The following is a 19,489-nucleotide window of genomic DNA, read 5'->3' as shown; positions in this document are numbered from 1 at the left end:
CACCCAAGAATGAGAGTTCTTTCGAACAGGACAGTACCTGTGTGTTTGTTTCTCCGTCCTGGTCCACCCAGGCTGTTTTGCAAGGAGGAATGGGAAAAAATGTCAGTCTCTTGATGTGCAAAACTGATAGAGACATACCCCAAGCGACTTACAGCTGTAATTGCAGCAAAAGGTGGCGCTACAAAGTATTAACTTAAGGGAGCTGAATAATTTTGCACGCCCAATTTTTCAGTTTTTGATTTGTTAAAAAAGTTTGAAATATCCAATAAATGTCGTTCCACTTCATGATTGTGTCCCACTTGTTGTTGATTCTTCACAAAAAAATACAGTTTTATATCTTTATGTTTGAAGCCTGAAATGTGGCAAAAGGTCGCAAAGTTCAAGGGGGCCGAATACTTTCGCAAGGCACTGCACATATATATATATATATATATATATATATATATATATATATATATATATATATATATATATATATATATATATATATATATATATATATATAATAGATAGGGTTGGAAGAAATGTTTAATTAAATATGTTATAATTGATGTGATCAACTTGTTGATAATAGAATATGTGAAAAGGGATGTATTAAAAATGTATCTTGTTCCCTCCCACCTTTCTCCTCTGCTGTTCTTCCCCCTCCCCCTTCCTTTCAGTAGGTATAAAACTACCGATCTGGGAGCAGTCCTGGATCAGCCCATTAATCAAGTTTTTATACAGCCCCTTTTTGCAGGGTTTAATTATGAACCATAGGTTTGCTCTGAGAAAACAAAAAAACTATCTCATGCACCCAAATGAAATCCCGAGATGTATTCATTGGACAAGAACCCCTCTCAGCTCTCGACACGCACCCACTCTCCCTCCCTCTCCCTCTCTCCCTGCTCTCTCTCTCGTTAAACACACACACAGCACACTCTCTCCTACCTCACACACGGACATTTGGGTGCCGCTGCAGCGTTTCGCTAGCTAGAGTTTTTTTCCTCCAAAGAAAAGTGCCTCTAGGGCGAACAACAAAACAATGTTGTGGTCCTGACTAACATTGAATGGATTAGCCATCTATTCTTGAGCACTAATGAGATTAGGGTGTCATTGCAGACATGGGTTGCAGCGGCATGGTACCTTTTGTTGAGCTCCGTGGGGAGTGTTTTCCCTGTCAGTCCTTCAGCGCTGGAAATGGCGTTCTGATGCTGAACAAGGAAGACGCGGTGCAGGCGGATGCCAGCGAATAGAAATTACATGTTTTCCATAAACTGGTTTGTGGTGTGGATTCCTAGTAGTGGTGGACAAAATGAAGTACCAGAAATACATAACGGTGATGCAGATGGCTATGGGGGTGACTGCCATCAACAGAGACAATTGCATCCCTCCTAAGAGACAGATGTGGTGAGTATGGATTTCACCGTGTGGGGAGCCGGGGTGATGCTGAGGAGAGGAGTATAGCATAGTGTATCTACAGTCTACCGTATCACTCTTACCTAATGACAGCGGAGAGGAAGACAGAGAGAGGAACCACACAGCCAGTGTGCTTCTGCTCCGGCTACACAATTATCTTGTTAGCTTTGTTGTCAAGGAGAGTGGGAGTCTCTCTTTGTGACATGCTTAGTTAGGATGAGCAGCAGCTGTTTGCGGAAGTCAGCTCAGCCTCCCTCTTTGTGCTCATTGTTGCCATGACTGTGGTAGTGTGCAGGGAGGAAGATTGTATGCCGGTATATGGTTGTATGCCGGTGTAAGGTTGTATGTGTTCTCTGGGCAGGGGGATTGTTAGCCAATGCCGATACATGGTTGTATCTGTCATGTATGTGTTTCAGGCAGGGAGATCGTTATGCCTACTTGGTTGTATTTGTGCCTACACTGTGTTATTTGGGCAGGGTGATAGAATGCCAGTAGCACATGGTTGTAGTCTGTCTGTGAGTTTTTCAGGCAGAAAGATTGCCTGTACATGGTTGTGTATCCCCCTAATATGTTTGTATTGGGCAGGGGGAGGGGGGGGGTGTAATTCCACTACATTCCAGTTGTATCTGTGCCTCTGTCTTGTTGGTGAAGTAGTGGTGGCACATCCCTCTCAGAGGAGGAATTCACACATTAACTGTGATGATCTAGAATGATCCAGAAAAGATGAAAGACCAGGTGAAAGTAGTAAGTAAGAAAGGCATTGTTATCTAGACACAATGTGTCAAATATGTCGGATACATTATATTTTAGTCTGATGAATACTGTGTGGACTCGATTTTGTCCCTGTCTTTGTGGCATTTCTAATTCCAGTACATTTGCCTTTCACACAGTCCACTTCCTTTCTCACCATGTCATTATTACACCCTTGTTAGAAATGGTAATACTACCCTGTGAAATCTGAATAATTATTGCTAACTTAATTTTTTGCTCTCTGCATCTAATTCAAATGAATAGCATGAAAATATGTAGCATGAAACATAATCTCCTTCTGTCATCAGTTATTGTTTAATACTACTGTAAAACAGGAATTACTGGTGCATGGTAAGCTATATCACTGGAAGGATTTCCTGTTGATGGGTGTATCTAATCAACCCCTGTCACCCTCTCTGTGGTGTGTGTCTACATCTCAGCCTTCCCACCTGTCTGGTGATAACCAGACTGACAAATCATCTCATTTACCATCCGTCCATTACACAGAACACGATTCGTCCATCCAGATGTGACCACCATACTATATTCACTTGACCTTATACCCCAGTGGTTTAGTTCAGTTCAACCTATGGAAACGTGGAGTGGTTCTGTATTGTACTGAAGTAGTCACGGTAAGACCAGGACAAAGCCGTGTCAACTACCGGTGTTTGGTCGTTCTCCGAAACCCTTTTACTTAGTGTCTTTGTAACCACCTTATCATGAAATCAAAGCCGGCAGGGTAGCCTAGTGGTTAGAGCGTTGGACTAGTAACTGGAAGGTTGTGAGTTCAAACCCCCGAGCTGACAAGGTACAAATCTGTCATTCTGCCCCTGAACAGGCAGTTAACCCACTGTTCCCAGGCCGTCATTGAAAATAAGAATGTGTTCTTAACTGACTTGCCTGGTTAAATAAAGGTAAAAAAGAAAAAAACTGCTGCAGGATAAGTAAATCATGTTTATGAAAACATTCCAACTCTGTGTGTGAAGAAGATTCCAGATCAGCAGTCAAAAAGCCTCAGATTGGGAGTGGGAAGAATGTTTTCTCTTCTAGAATGTGCTCCTCCTTTCTTTGTGTGAATGCTGTCACTAGTGTTGAGAGAGCAGTAGCAAGCACTGAGGTTATTTTTTTGACACTGCTCCCTTAAGAGAGGACGTGCTGTGCGATGGGTCTCAGGGTCATCCCATCCCATGGTGGGGGGAGGGGGATACCCATTAAAATGAGATTACGATATTGCCTGATGGACTGCCCCAAGCAGAAGCCAGCTAGCCCCTGCTAGGCTAACTTCCTGTTGTTTTGTATTGAGTCATTGGCCAGAATGGTTGTAATCTCCTCTCAGCTGGTTTATGGCACTAAAGGGAACAGATTAAATTGGGTTTATTGACTTGTGGCTGCCCCTATCCCCACCCCCATACAGTGCCTTCACCTCATGGGGGGGGGGGGGGGCATTTGAATCAGGCATAATTTAAGACGGTTGTAAGTGGGCTTATCATACACAGCAGGGTGCTCTCGGTGGAGCCAACACTGACCACATTAAAAAGGATGGGAGGATGGCTGTTAATATACACTGAGTATACAAAACATTAAGCACACCTGCTCTTTCCATGACATAGACTGACCAGGTGAATCTTGGTGAAATATATGATCCCTTAACGATGTCACTTGTTAAATCCACTTCAATCAGTTTAGATGAAGGGGAGGACACATGTTAAGCCTTGAGACAGTTGAGACATGGATTGTGTATGTGTGCCATTCAAGGGTGAATAGGCAAAACAAATATATTTAAGAGCCTTTGAACGGGGTATGGTAGGCACCGGTTTGTGCCAAGAACTGCAATGCTGCTGGGTTTTTCACACTCAACAGTTTCTCGTGTGTATCAAGAATGGATAAAAAAGGACATCCAGCCAACTTCACACAATGGTGGGAAGCCTTGGAGTCAACATGGGCCAACATCCCTGTGGAACACTTACAACACCTTCTAGAGTCCATGCCCCAATGAATTTAATCACTCTCTCTCTCTCTCTCTCTCTCTCTCTCTCTCTCTCTCTCTCTCTCACACACACACATATTAATCAGGTTAATACATTCGCTGAATTTGTGTAGTTGATGCCCAAAAACAGTAGTTTTCCCTTCACACACAGACCAACGAACGGTGCATTAATTCAGCAAGCACAGAGCCCGTGTTCGGGGCCTTCAAGACCTCATGGTAATGTAACTGTGATCATTGCTCCTAAAAAAGCCTGACTGGAGGAGCAATGACAACAAGACCTATCAGACGTGTATCCCCTCCAGGAAGATACAGACGTGGAGAAGCATAACTGTGAGTCAAAGATTCTCCCGGACAGAATGACTCATGCCTGTCATGAAGACTCACAGGAGGCTGACAAGATGGAATCAGTCACTGGACCACAAACACCAGAGGACATGACAAACTAGCTAACCACATGTCCCTTTCTCATATGAACTTGGTAATGTCCTCTAGACTGGGCTTTTTATATTTCTCTTTTAGGGACAACATCCAGCTTTCTCAAGTGAATAGATCACGAGTCTAGGAAGTATGACAAGGTGACTCAACTACCCTACTTTTTCTGTTTCTTTCTAGTAAGAAACCAAACTGGAGTTTGCTCACACTAAGTGAGATGCCCTGCGGCTCTCACCTTGCCGGTTAGGGTTAGGGAAGGCTTCGTCCTCACCTCAGTGCAGTCCATGGACAGATCCCCCATCACCCAGATGCTGAGCAGATGTTCCTGCCCTACTGTTCAATTATTATCCTTACATTACATGTACACATGGTTAGTTAAAGAGCCTAGTGTCAACCTGGACTTGGGTTAATACACTTTACACTCCATTACCAGACATTATGCCAAGCTGTGCTTTTATAGTAAGTGTTTCACCCTCTCTAATAAGGAGGATCTACTGCACGTGGAGAAGTGATCAGGAAAGATGGGGCGTGTGGCTGCAGTGTGCTGTGTTGATGGTGGGTCTTTATGTGCCTCTCCACAGGGGTCACCACAGTGTTCGGATGTGACCGTTGGCCTGTCATGTTAGATGCAGGTCTAAATGCCTAATCTGTCTATCCATCTGTCTAGCCTACCTAATCAGGGTGGCGATCCCTCTGATCCGACCTGCCTTGCGTCCTTTCTCCTGGCCATCTCATGAGTTTAAATAACGCCTGAGTTCCCCCCCCCCAATTATCTTTTCCTAGGATGTCCACTTGGTTTAATATGCTTTGCTTTGTTTTGGCCCTTTCATATTATTATTTATTTTTTTACGCATCATGACATTGTTAATCTCAGGGATGCAAATGGGATGCAGCAAAATGCCTCTCAAGTCATCCCACGCTCCAGGAGGGATGAAGCCTGTAGTGGATGAGTAATGTGTTGTAGTGGTGGAGCTCAGGGGATGTTAGGTCCGGCCAGGCTTAGCCAGGAGAGTCTATAGTAGACCACGTGCTGACCGTACTGTCCTTCAGTCCCTCTCAGTCTCTCTGTCTCTCTCAGTCCCTCTGAGTCTCTCTCAGTCCCTCTCAGTCTCTCTCAGTCCCTCTCAGTCTCTCTCGGGTCTCTCTGAATCCTTCTCCGTCCCTCTGTCTCTCTCAGTCTCTCTCAGTCCCTCTCAGTCTCTCTCAGTCCCTCTCAGTCTCTCTCAGTCCCTCTCAGTCTCTCTGAATCCCTCTCAGTCTCTCTGAATCCCTCTCAGTCTCTCTGAATCCCTCTCAGTCTCTCTGAATCCCTCTCAGTCCCGCTGTCCCTCTCAGTCCCTCTCAATCCCTCTCACTCCCTCTCACTCCCTCTCAATCCCTCTCACTCCCTCTCAATCCCTCTCAGTCTCTCTGAATCCTTCTCAGTCCCTCTGTCTCTCTCAGTCTCTCTCAGTCCCTCTCAGTCTCTCTCAGTCCCTCTCAGTCTCTCTCAGTCCCTCTCAGTCTCTCTCAGTCCCTCTCAGTCTCTCTCAGTCCCTCTCAGTCTCTCTGAATCCCTCTCAGTCTCTCTGAATCCCTCTCAGTCCCGCTGTCCCTCTCAGTCCCTCTCAATCCCTCTCACTCCCTCTCACTCCCTCTCAATCCCTCTCAGTCCCTCTCACTCCCTCTCACTCCCTCTCAATCCCTCTCAGTCCCTCTCACTCCCTCTCAGGCCCTCACAGGCCCTCTCACTCCCTCTCAGGCTCACAGGATGAAACATAGGCCTTCTCAGTGCAGTGAGTTTCTGTAATGGCCCAGATACAGTTATTGATGTGTCTGCTGTGTTCTTTCTTCCTCCTCCAACAGAAAAGCCTGAGACAGAGGTATCAGACTCATTCTCTGGCCTTTGCTGTCTCGGTTAAGTGCAGACAATTGTTCTGCAGGGTGCACGCTGTGTGAGGAACGGTCATAACTAAATACTTCAGAGGTACTTGAACATTGTAATGCTGAAGGCCCTAGTCCTTTCCCATTGGATATAGACACATTGGCTATACAGCAAGCTAGCTTTGATCGTAACTCTTAAGCATTGGGTCTCCCTAGTGGCGCAGCGGTCTAAGGCACTGCATCACAGTGCTAGAGGCATCACTACAGACCCTGATTCGATTCCAGGCTGTATCACAACCGGCCGTGCTTGGGAATCCCATAGGGCGGCGCACAATTGGCCCAGCGTTGTCCAGGTTAGGGTTTGGTCAGGGTAAGCCGTCATTGTAAATAAGAATTTGTTCTCAACTGATTTGCCTAGTTAAATCAAGGTTAAAGAAATAACTACAAAAATTCAAGGTTGAATAGCATAAATAAAGTCCAACAGAAATATTGTGCTTTGATTATGGAGCTATATGCTCAAGTCCTACAAAGCCCAAACTTTCTGACACTCCATGCATAGACTCTGAACAGGGAGTTGATAGTTTAATATTTTATATATAGAGCACAGAAAATAGAGACATGCGTTTGTTGCTTTCATGTTTATAATCTGTGTAGCTACAATCCAGTCTCTTTTGAATGTGTTTTTCGAGACAGCTGAGAACAATTTCAACAGCAATGTCTTTCTCATATGAAGGTCAACGGAAGGTGACATAAGACCTAAGGATGTGTTTGATCATCATCACCACAATGATTAAATGAAGTCTACTCATCCCACAGCTGAACCATGGAGCTAGTCTGGACCCAGTAGCTTAAGGTAGTTACTGTAGGGCAGGGGTGTCAAACTCAATCCACGGAGGGCTGAGTGTCTGCGTATTTTTGTTTTTTCCTTTCAATTGAAAGAGCAATATGTAACTTTTTGTGCGAACTGACCAAATTCTCATAGAAATGTGTGTTAAAAATCTGTCATTCTCATTGCAAGCATGTCTAAGAAGAGGTAGATATGTTCTATGTGCGCTATTTCTATGCTTCCCTTGCTTAAAGTTGCAACATGTCACTTTTTGGGGGCGAACCAACCAAATTCACATAGAAATGTGAGTTATGGATATGTCATTGTCATTGAGAGCAAGTCACAAAAGCTGTAGATGTGTTATGTGTGTGCTATTTCTATGCTTCCTGTTTGTAAGTTTAGCTTTTGTGATTTTTACTTTTGGTTTTGTACACCAGCTTCAAACAGCTGATAATACAATGTTGTTGGTTATGGAAAATATATTTTACAGTGGTTTAGATGGAACAATGATTCTCTACACTATACTTGCTTGTTTTGTCACGTAAACTGAAATTAGGCGAACCATTCGAATTTTAGCAACCAGGAAATGGCGGAGTAATTTCTGCATAGTGCATCTTTAAGCACTAGTTCCTTACTAATTAGTGACCTTAATTCATCAAACAAGTACAAGGGAGGAGCGAAAACCTGCAGACACTCTGCCCTCCTTGGAATGAGTTTGACACTTGTGCTGTAGGGTGTATGTATCAGTCATTGTGCTAGTTGTGACACTGTGTTGCTCTGTACCATTCAGCCCCACAGCACATTTGTTTTACTTCCTGTGTTCCAAGGTCAAGGACTTATAGCATTGCTGTCAGGTATCACTTTTCACTGACTACCCAGATAGGCCATGTTGATGATGTAAAATAGTCATTTAGCTTTTCTAATGTCCACTTACCAAATCATGTCAAATCTAATCATCCATATTGTTTTTGATAATTAGTTCACCTTGTCGACACTGATTATCTTAAAATGTGTATCTGGCATCAAAGACGTATAGGTCATCATTATTATCACTACTAATGTACCAGTGCTTCCAAAATACCTACTGTCCTATTTGAGTGAATGGACATGCTGGGTATGATGTGAACCGCATGGTGAGGACAGTGGACTTAAACTGCCGCTTTTCAAAACCATTAGCGCTATTGCGGTGATGATATAACTATATCCATGTCTTTTAAAATGCGTCAATGCTGAATTAGAGACTATCCATAATAGATGTTTAGGGGCGAAAGCTCCAGGATGTCGTAATGTTATGTATTCACTACCCAGTAAAAGCAACCTTGTCTCAAAGCATTCCGTATTATTCTGTATGGAAATCCGAGACACTCCATTTAGTATGATATGTTACAAATTACAATTTGCAAATATATATAGCTGGCTAATGTTAGTTAGGCAAGGGGTTAGGGTTAAGTTTAGGAGTTAGGTTAAAGGGTTAGCTAAAAGGGTCATGGTTATGGTTAGGGGAAGGGTTAGCTAGCATGCTAAGTAGATGCAAAGTAGCTCAAAATTAGTAAGTAATTGAAAGTTGCAAATACGCTAAAATGCCAAATTTGTCCGAGATGACATTCTAACTCGCAACCAAGTTTATTTCGGTTTCGTTGGAACACATACAGTGCCTTGTGAAAGTATTTGGCCCCCTTGAACTTTGCGACCTTTTGCCACATTTCAGGCTTCAAACATAAAGATATAAAACTGTATTTTGCACGCCCAATTTTTCAGTTTTTGATTTGTTAAAAAAGTTTGAAATATCCAATAAATGTCGTTCCACTTCATGATTGTGTCCCACTTGTTGTTGATTCTTCACAAAAAAATACAGTTTTATATCTTTATGTTTGAAGCCTGAAATGTGGCAAAAGGTTGCAAAGTTCAAGGGGGCCGAATACTTTTGCAAGGCACTGTAGTTCGCAAAGTATTCACTCTCACAAGGACTCTTCTGTGTGCTTTAGTTTCATGTAGATGGGTTAGTAGAGTGTACCACATAGAGCTTCTGCATGGTCCCTCTGCATGGGCCAGTTGACCCAGAGGTACTGTACCATGATCAGTGCTCCATCCATAGCCTGTATCAGAGCAGAGAGCACAGCTACAGTGCCATACCATCTCTCTGAATGTAAGTCTTTCATTCTTAGAAATCTACTCCAGAACCCCACAGGACTTTCTAAGCTGCCACTCTAAGCTGCCACTCTGCCACTCGGCAACAATACTCTGGTATTGTGGTTGTCAGATGCTCCTCCAGATTGAATGCAGTCTGTGTGAGTGTGTGAGTGTGTGAGTGTGTGAGTGTGTGAGTGTGTGAGTGTGTGAGTGAGTGAGTGAGTGAGTGAGTGAGTGAGTGAGTGAGTGAGTGAGTGAGTGAGTGAGTGAGTGAGTGAGCACTCTGGTAGCTTTGAGAGTAAATCCCTGGTGTGCGTGGGCTGGGATGGTCAGTAGCGGGGGAGTGAAGAGGTCATGGGAGAGAAGCCCAGGCAGCTTCCAGCCTCTACATCAGGGCTGCTGCCCATCAGCCATCATCACGGGGCCAGAGCAGGGAATGTGATGCCAGGCAGGGTACTGAGGGGAGGCAGTCCCCAGGCTTGTCTTAGAGGTTTTTGGTTTCGGGAGCCAGTAACTTCAGTGCCCGTGAATACATCAGCATGTGTATGGCCCTATCACGAATCAACAGAGATAAAACAGGCCTCTGTGCTATTCTCTCTTATCTTGCATCTCTTCTGAATCTTTTGAGACACAGTCAGTGGTACCAACTTATACACGGCACTTATAGACATGCAGCATTGGTCTTATGCTCTGTTTGATGCTCATCGTTTTTCTTTGAATTCAAAGTAAAGAATGTTTCTTCTTGTGAGGAGCTTTGTTGCGTTGTGAATAAACGGTAAGATTCGACCCTGTCTTGTTGTCTTTATAGAATCACCTCTCAAAAGACCCATTTCACGATCCATACCATTTACTCCTCACAAAAGCAAAGGAGATGTGTATCAGTGCAGCCCTGAGGTCTAACTTTCTGCAGGTCAAAAGTGCTTACCATACATGTCGTGACATTACTTGAATAAGTAATCAGCTTGCAGAAGGGAGGGCTAGGTAGTCAGCACTATTGTATTGCAGTATTGTCACTAAATCACTCTATACCCAGAGCTCTAATGCTGCTGCAGCTGTAGTTGGAGCCATTTCAAATAATGTTTACAGAGCCAATTACAAACCTTTAGGAGCTTAATCATGATTTCCCTACAATCTTTGACACAGAGTTATACCACTTCCTCTCTCGCCTCCTCACAGCTTTCACATCGCCTGTTTGATTCCAAAACTCAGAGGGCTATAGCAGTTTTAGGCTGTTTGACAGTGGGACCGGATATGTGTATAAAGGTTATAGTTTCCCCCTAAGCAGCAGCCGCATAAATGATCCGCTGTGACGGAACAGCCTCCAGAAGCCCCTATCCTCTCCAACATCTGTATTCACGCAGGCTGGGGGTCTGTGGGGGGATGAGTGTAGCCCTGGGCCCTGGCAGTTCTGTTCAGCTAGCGGTTCTCTTCAGAGGGAGAGTGTGGAGGTGCATGGTAGAGCCTAGCTCTGGCTGAATAATGGAGGAGTAGGAAGGATGCTCCATACCTCAGTCCCTCGGAGGCCACATGACATTACACCCAATTATGCACACTTGCCTTGAATGCTACTCAACCCAACAGGGAAAAGTGTCCATTAAAGAAATGAAGAGAAAGGGAGAAAACGTAGTGATCTATTCTGTATTCAGCTGTGTCTCTGCTGTCTCAATGCTGCTAGCATTGAGCTTTGTCCATCCATTTTTAAAGTGTGTGGTGTAGTGGTGATTGTGTATGTACGTACTGTATGTGAACACTAATGTGGTGTCTCTGTCCCTCTGTCTCCCTCTGTGTTCCAGGGTGACTCCCACAGATGGATTGTCAGGGATAGGTGCCACGGGGATAGGCACCGCGGCTTCATCCGCTGCCATTACGGAAGCTCAGGATTCAGCAGAAGCAGCTGCAGAAGATGCTGCAGCTGCTCGTGCCGCTGCTCGTGCCGCTGCTCGTGCCGCTGCTCGTGCAGGTGCTATGTGTGGTTCTGGTGCTATAGGAGGATGCAGTGTAATGTTTGCCACCTCCACACTCTCGCTCCCCATGACCCAGGGCAAGCCCTCCCTCCGCAGGATCAAGGGCCGTATTCACCGCAGCAAGAGCCTGGACAGCATAGACCTGCTCGACTCCAATGTAAGTTCTAAACGGGCTGAAATGTGTGTGTTTGCTTTCTAATTATAGTTAACTGAGGACATGGATAATGTGTCACCCTAAAACTCATGGATAATATAAATGATCGTAATGCTGCTTAAATGCTATTCTCTAAACCCCCTGCAGTTGGTCATGAATCTAACCAAACTCTTTAACTATTACCAAAGGTACTGAAGAGACTATTTAAAAGGGAAATGTTTTTTATCTTTCCCTGCCAAAATGTCAAACCTGATGACTGTCTTTACTGTACAAATGGGCTTTTCAGTTAATGTAAATGCCTACACGTAAGTTCAAATAAGTGCGTACAAGTGAATATTCATAGGGGTATGTTATAAAACTAAATCAAGAATATTGTCATGTAACTTCATGGTTATCTGGGGACAAATAGTACATTCTTCACAATCAGCAAATTAAGTTGATATTTGACCCCTTTTTAAAATATTTGTAAATAGGGCCTACTGCCTTTTAACTGTTAGGAAAGATACAACCACCTGGCTGCATTATTTGGTTCCCTTAGGGAGGTTTTCTAATGGAGTGTGGTGTAAAGCAAAGCTTTGATCTCTGTCCTCATACATGAAAAGCAATTGCTATTTGAGCCGATACAGGCTGAACTGATTTCTATAGGCTCTACTATAGACATATATCTCACTGACAATTGGAAGCCTCCCACTTACTCAGTGATAGTCTGTAAGTACAGTGCCTTCAGAAATTATTCACACCCCTTGACTTTTTCCACATTTTGTTGTGTTACAGCCTGAATCTAGAATCGATTAAATATCCCTTCGAGCATGGTGACGTTATTAATTACACTTTGGATGGTGTATCAATACTTCCAGTCACTACAAAGATACAGGCGTCCTTCCTAACTCAGTTGCCGGAGAGGAAGGAAAGCGCTCCGGGATTTCACCATGAGGCTAATGGTGATTTTAAAAGAGTTACTGTGATTGGAGAAAACTGAGGATGGATGAACAACAGAAGGAAAAGAAGGAAGCCTGTACAGAATAAAACATATTCCAAAACATGCATCCTGTTTGCAACAAGGCACTAAAGTAAAACTGCAAAACATATGGCAAAGAAATTAACATGATGTCTTGAATACAAAGCATTATGTTGTTTGGGGCAAATCCAACACAACACATCACTTAAGTACCACTCTTCAGATTATCAAGCACAGTGGTGGCTGCATCATGTTATGGGTATGCTTGTCTTCCGTAAGGACTAGGCAGTTTTTGAGGATAAAAAATTAACAGAATAGAGCTAAGCACAGGCAAAATCCCAGAGAAACACTTGTTCAGTCTGCTTTCCAACAGACACTGGGAGACAAATTCACCTTTCAGCAGGTTAATAACTTAAAACATAAGGCCAAATATACACTGGATTTGCTTACCAAGACGACATTGAACGTTCCTGAGTGGCCTAGTTACAGTTTTGACTTAAATTGGCATGAAAATATATGGAAAGACTTGATGTCTAGCAATTTTTTAATCAGGCATTATGGGGCATTGTGTGTAGATGGGTGTGAAAAAAATCTATTTAATCCATTTTGAATTCAGGCTGTAACAACATGTGGAATAAGTCAAGGGGTGTGAATACTTTCTGAAGGCACTGTATATTGTTATTATGTGGACCCTCTCAGAGATGGCACACCAGTTATATTAGAAAGCTTGTACGGAAAGGGAAGCAGTGCAATGCAGCCTTGTTAATCATTCTCAGCGACACACACACACACACACACACACACACACACACACACACACACACACACACACACACACACACACACACACACACACACACACACACACACACACACACACACACACACACACACACACACACACACACACACACACACACACACACACACACTCTACCAGAACACCTTCAGTTATGCAATATGTGACTTCTGTCAGTTTACCATTGAGTTCTGTGAAACCTAAAGCATTCCATATGTCCCTGGCTGACTGAGTGAGTGATTTATTCTTCTAAAAAAGAGTAATCTGATAAATAGTAAGCTGCTTGAATCAAGCTCTAAAAACCATGACAACCCTGGGAATCTGCAGTAGCTGAGAGCAGCTTGGCTTGGCTGGCAGTTGGTTTCTCCTCTCTGGTCATCTCATATGAATTGCTCTGAATGGGGAGAGGGGGATGGGTGTCGGACAAGCAACCACCGGTTTATGAAGTGAGAGCATGCCAACTTGCCACTAATGCACAATAATGCTGCTTTTTAGGGCCACTGGAACACACAGGACATTTCATGCATTCAAACAGCCAACTCTCTTACATAGCCAACATTTTGTAACATTCACCTTACATAAATACACACAGATTTGCACTTCCTTTAGATGTAACACCTGTCATGACACATCTTGTGTTTACTGCGCCACCCTCACTAGAATCCCCTTGATACAAACACAGACTCAGACATTACCCAGTGGAAGAGGAGCCTAAACTAACAGCTGTATCTGCTTATTTTGTGTTTTTGATGAGGATGTAATTGGGAGATCATGTATTTTGGTAAGGGCTCATAATTTGGCACCTCCACAGCAGCCGGCCTGTCCTCATGTGTCTGGGTAGGGGCTCATTATTCACCACCTACACAGCAGCCGGCCTGTCGTCTGTGCATGAGAGGTACTCATTATGACTAAATTTAGAAAAAGCACCATTTGCATTTTACAGAAGTTAATCCATTATTGATGTGGTGGAGCTGGAGGTGGCAGTAATGGACCAGCTGTTGGTCTAGGTGGCACAGAGCAGCATGGCTTTCCTGACTGGATACACATTCACACACGTACTGTTAGGTTCTGACAAACATAGTGAAAAACTAACGGGCATCTAGTGAAAGCTCAAACCAAGTTTATTCACCCAATGGGCCAAACAGCTGAAAAGACAAATACCTGATTCCACCAGCACAAGTATTTATACTCTCCTATTAGGCTGAGCCTCGTTCTTGTACATTTAGACAGCCAATACATCTTTGTTGCTAGGTAGGAAGTTAAGTGATGTGTGTAATAGAACTGTTCCTTCTCCCTTCATCTGACCTGACCTCGCCCCCCATTCCTCACTAATCTACAGCTATCCAATCAGTGACCGCAGCCAAGTGATTGCCTTTTCCCTCACTTAGTAACTTTCCAGACCCATACTTCTTATCCAACCTCCATTTGTAGTTATTATGGATCCCCATTAGCTGCACTCTTCTTGGGTTCCAGCTAAATGAAGGCAGTTTATACAATGATAAAAACATTACAAAACATTCACAGATGTCACAACATACTGTGTGTCCTCAGGCCTCTACTCCACCACTACCACATATCTACAGTACTAAATCCATGTGTATGCATAGTGCGTATGTTATCGTGTGTGTGTGTGCCTATGTTTGTGTTGCTTCACAGTTCCCGCTGTTCCATAAGGTGTTTTTTAATCTGTTTTTTAAAATCTAATTTTACTGCTTGCGTCAGTTACATGATGTGGAATAGAGTTTCATGTTGTCATGGCTCTATGTAGTAATGTGTGCCTCCCATAGTCTGTTCTGGACTTGGGGATTGTGAAGAGACCTGTTGTGGGGTATGCATAGTGCGTATGTAGTTTGTAGCTGTGTGCCAGTCGGTGCATTCAACATGTCAATACCTCTCATAAATAAAAGTAGTGATCAAGTCAATCTCTCCTCCACTTTCAGCCAGGAGAGATTGACATGCATGTTCCTAGGCCGTCATTGAAAATAAGAATTTGTTCTTAACTGACTTGCCTAGTTAAATAAAGGTAAAATAAAAATATGTTTTGACCATGACAGTTTACAATATAGGGTTACTCCAAGCAGTTTCGTCATCTCAACTTGCTCAATTTCGACATTATTTATTACAAGATTTAGTTGAGGTTCAGGTTTTAGTGAGTGTTACAATGCTTTTAGTTTTAGTAATATTTAAGGCTAACTTATTCCTTGCCACCCACTCTAAAACTATCTGAAGCTCTTTCTTGAGTATTGCAGTCATTTCAGTCGCTGTAGTAGCTGTATAGTGTTGAGTCATCCGCATACATAGACACTCTGGCTTTACTCAAAGTCAGTGGCATGTCGTTAGTAAAAAATTTAAAAAGCAAGGGGCCTAAACAGCTACCCTGGGGAATTCCTGATTCTAACTGGATTATATTTGAGAGGCTTCCATTAAAGAACACCCTCTGTGTTACGTTAGACCAGTAACTTTTTATCCACATTATAGCAGGGGGTTTAAAGCCATAACACATAAGTTTCCAGCAGCAGACTATGATTGATAATGTCAAAAGCTGCACTGAAGTCTAACAAGACAGCCCATTGACCCCACCATATACATTCCTCATACATGTAATCATTAACTTCTAGTATAGCAAGTATTTAAAGCTACAATCCAGAAATACACACGCACTAGCGTTGCACGTTATAGTGAAACGTCTGTGCTTTTTTGATTCTAGAACATGAAAAAATTGTTTGGTACTAGAATTTTTGTTATTTTCGGTACTTCTATCAAACGTGTCTCACGTCGTCTACTGATTGAGAGTGTATCAAGTCTGTCTATCAGCGCAGCCGATGTCACCATAGCACGAGAGCCCCGTGCCTGGTCAACTTCCTCATTGCTATCTGTAGCCTGCCATGAAGAACCACTGAACTCACTGGGATTCTGGGCTGTATCCCCACTTATTCTGTATTGAAGTTAACACAATTGAATAATGTTACATGGCAGAACTTTTCCCAAAACAATGTCCAGTACATGCTAGAACTCTACAATGCAAGAAGATCTTTGTAGGCTACATTTCCTTGCTAGCTTACAGATGAAGCCAACATCAATTCACTAGAGTACCTTGTTTGTGATAATATGCAAACCATAATGCAAAATATTGCTGATTACTAAACTGATTGTCACCAAAAACTGTATTCATTCACTTCGTTTTCCCCCACCTCATGTCTCTCCCAGTCAAGATTATCTTTGCTCGAGCCTTGAACAGAGTCTGTGTGTGAATGACATCATGGGTCTTAAAGAGATTGCTTCTTCTATACAAATGTTGTTGATCAGTATAATAAAATAAGTCCAAAATGGAAGGTAAACATATTGTTTTTCATCTGTAGCCTCGTGAAATGAGCCAAAACAAGATCAGTAATTTAATACATGCACACACAATACATCCAAACTGACAGAGCTTGAGAGGATCTGCAGAGAAGAATAGGAGAAACTCCCCAAATACAAGTGTGCCAAGCTTGTAGAGTCATACCCAAGAAGACTCAAGTGAGTAAAGGTGAGTAAAGGGTCTGAATACCGAATTAACTGTTGTTTTTTCTTTCTTTGTCAGTTCTCTGACATTTACCTCTCTCTTTCAATCTCATTTGTGATAGTGATATGGTGCTCCAAATCTTTCAGTGAAGAACACTGACTGCCAGCATAGATGACAGCCAGGCTAGGCCTTGGGCTAAAACCTCCTCCTCCAGCTTGAGCAATAGATATTTCCTCTGAATTACATGTAAAATTTGAATCATTCCCCTCCTATTTGAGGAGCATACGACCCCTGGGAGGGAATACAAAAAGGGAGATAGAGAGTTAGTTATGTGGTTTAAATGGTTCCCTGCGGGTATTCCTTTTACACACTTCTTCAATGTAAGGTGTCCCATCGCTAGCCAAGGAAACCTCAAAATTGTGTTCAGTGGAGCCATACAATCACCAGGACATAAAGGCCTTGTATTGTGTTTATGACTGAAGAACAGGAAACCTTCCTAGGGCCTGGCTTGCAGGATATAACAGGAAGGCCATTGAGGCTCTGGAGAACATGCACCCTGTCACCCAGACTGTAAAACACTCTTTAAGCCTGATAGATGAAACAAAATTGCACACCCACCAATCAAGTCAAAATGAACTCCAGCCGTTAAAACTGTAGGCCTATATGAAATTACAGCATTAAAAGCACTGTTCAATATGCATTTACCTGAATTGTGAATAGACCTAGGCTACATCTTGAGTTACCCATATTATCGATAGATTTACCATTCAAATAAATGATTACCATTATGTTGTTATGTAGTTAGATTGCTAAAAAAACTAAGTCTAATTGATTGTATGATTATTTAATTGGTAAACATTTCAGATATAATGTGGGGCAGCAGGGTGGCCTAGTGGTTAGAGTGTTGGACTAGTAACCGGAAGGTTGCAAGTTCAAATCCCCGAGCTGACAAGGTACAAATCTGCTGTACAGCCCCTGAACAGGCAGTTAACCCACTGTTCCTAGGCTGTCATTGAAAATAAGAATTTGTTCTTAACTGAATTGCCTAGTTAAATAAAGGTTAAAAAGATCTGTCTGGATCAAGTGCCATTCTGTGATTTTGATTAATTCCGCTTCTTTTTTTGCTGTGGTATCATTTTGGTTTCAAGTATCGTGATGGTATCGAGTATTGTGATACTAAACCTGGTCTCAGTATCGAAGTAAAAATTCTGGTATTGTGACATCACTTACACAGACACACATGTACGGGTGCACACACACACTGTCACGTTCACCGTCTTCAAACTCCCTGTCATAAATGAGTCAAGGTGCAGTGTGCATGTAATTCCACATCTTTAATCAAAGTGAAACCTTCACAAAAAACAGGTAAACAGAAACCGACCGTGACCCAACCGTGGTGCACACAAACACTCACAGAAAACAAATAATTACCCACAAACACAGGTACGAAGAAGGCTGCCTAAGTATGATTCCCAATCAGAGACAACAATAGACAGCTGCCAAAGAAACAGACAACAGTTAATTCGGTATTCAGACCCTTTACTCACCTTTAGTCACTTGAGTCTTCTTGGGTATGACGCTACAAGCTTGGCACACTTGTATTTGGGGAGTTTCTCCCATTCTTCTCTGCAGATCCTCTCAAGCTCTGTCAGTTTGGATGGGGAGCGTCGCTGTACAGCTATTTTCAGGTCTCTCCAGAGATGTTAGATCGGGTTCAAGTCCGGTCTCCGGCTGGGCCACTCAAGGACATTCAGAGACTTGTCCCGAAGCCACTCCTCTTGGCTTGGCTGTGTGCTTAGGGTTTCCCCAGTCTGAGGTCCTGAGCAGGATTTCATCAAGGATCTCTATGTACTTTGCACCGTTCATCTTTACCTTGATCCTGACTAGTCTCCCAGTCCCTGCCGCTGAAAAACATCCCCACAGCATGATGCTGCCACCACCATGCTTCACCGTAGGGATGGTGCAAGGTTTCCTCCAGACGTGACACTTGGCATTCAGGCAAAAGAGTTCAATCTTGGTTTCATCAGACCGGAGAATCTTGTTTCTCATTTTCTGAAAGTCCTTTAGCTGCCTCCAAGCAGGCTGTAATGTGCCTTTCACTGAGGAGTGGCTTCCATCTGGCCACTCTACCAAAAAGGCCTGATTTGGTGGAGTGCTGCAGTGATGGTTGTCCTTCTGGAAAGTTCTCCCATCTCCACAGAGGAACTCTGGAGCTCTGTCAGAGTGACCATTGGGTTCTTGTTCACCTCCCTGACCAAGGCCCTTTTCCCCCGATTGCTCAGTTTGGCCAGGCGGCCAGCTCTAAGAAGAGTGTTGGTAGTTCCAAACTTCTTCCATTTAAGAATGAGGCCATTGTGCTCTTCGGGACCTTCAATGCTGCAGAATTGTTTTTGGTAACCCTCCCCAGATTTGTGCCTTGACACAATCCTGTCCCAGAGCTCTGACATGCACTGTCAACTGTGCGACCTTATATAGACAGGTTTGTGCCTTTCCAAATCATTTTCAATCAATTGAATTTACCACAGGTGGACTCCAATCAAGTTGTAGAAACAGGATGCACCTGAGTTCAATTTTGAGTCTCATAGCAAAGGGTCTGAATACTTATGTAAATAAGGTATTTTTGTTTTTTATTTTGAATACATTTACATTTGTTTTCGCTTTGACATTATAGGGTATTGTGTGTAGATTGTTGACGTTTTTGTAATGTAAAAAAATCACTATTAGAA

The 19,489-nt window shown here is 43.1% G+C and overlaps 1 protein-coding gene across 11 annotated transcripts in view; it reads left to right on the top strand.

The window, feature by feature from the left end:
- The first annotated feature begins 1,210 nt into the window (after window positions 1-1,210).
- LOC135504298 (tight junction protein ZO-1-like) overlaps window positions 1,211-19,489 on the top strand; it is a 146,938-nt gene continuing 128,659 nt past the window's right edge. For all 11 annotated transcript variants that reach the window (XM_064922824.1, XM_064922798.1, XM_064922834.1 and 8 more), the window contains exons 1-2: window positions 1,211-1,389; window positions 11,180-11,507. In XM_064922824.1, the coding sequence (XP_064778896.1) occupies window positions 1,295-1,389; window positions 11,180-11,507 (423 nt within the window). In that variant the 5' untranslated portion in view covers window positions 1,211-1,294. The remainder of the gene's footprint in view (window positions 1,390-11,179; window positions 11,508-19,489) is intronic.

Source organism: Oncorhynchus masou, chromosome 2 (genome assembly GCF_036934945.1).
Source record: "Oncorhynchus masou masou isolate Uvic2021 chromosome 2, UVic_Omas_1.1, whole genome shotgun sequence".
In the NCBI taxonomy this organism is placed as follows: domain Eukaryota; kingdom Metazoa; phylum Chordata; class Actinopteri; order Salmoniformes; family Salmonidae; genus Oncorhynchus; species Oncorhynchus masou.
Note: the sequence above shows the minus strand (reverse complement) of the source record. Positions and strands in the feature narration are given on the sequence as shown.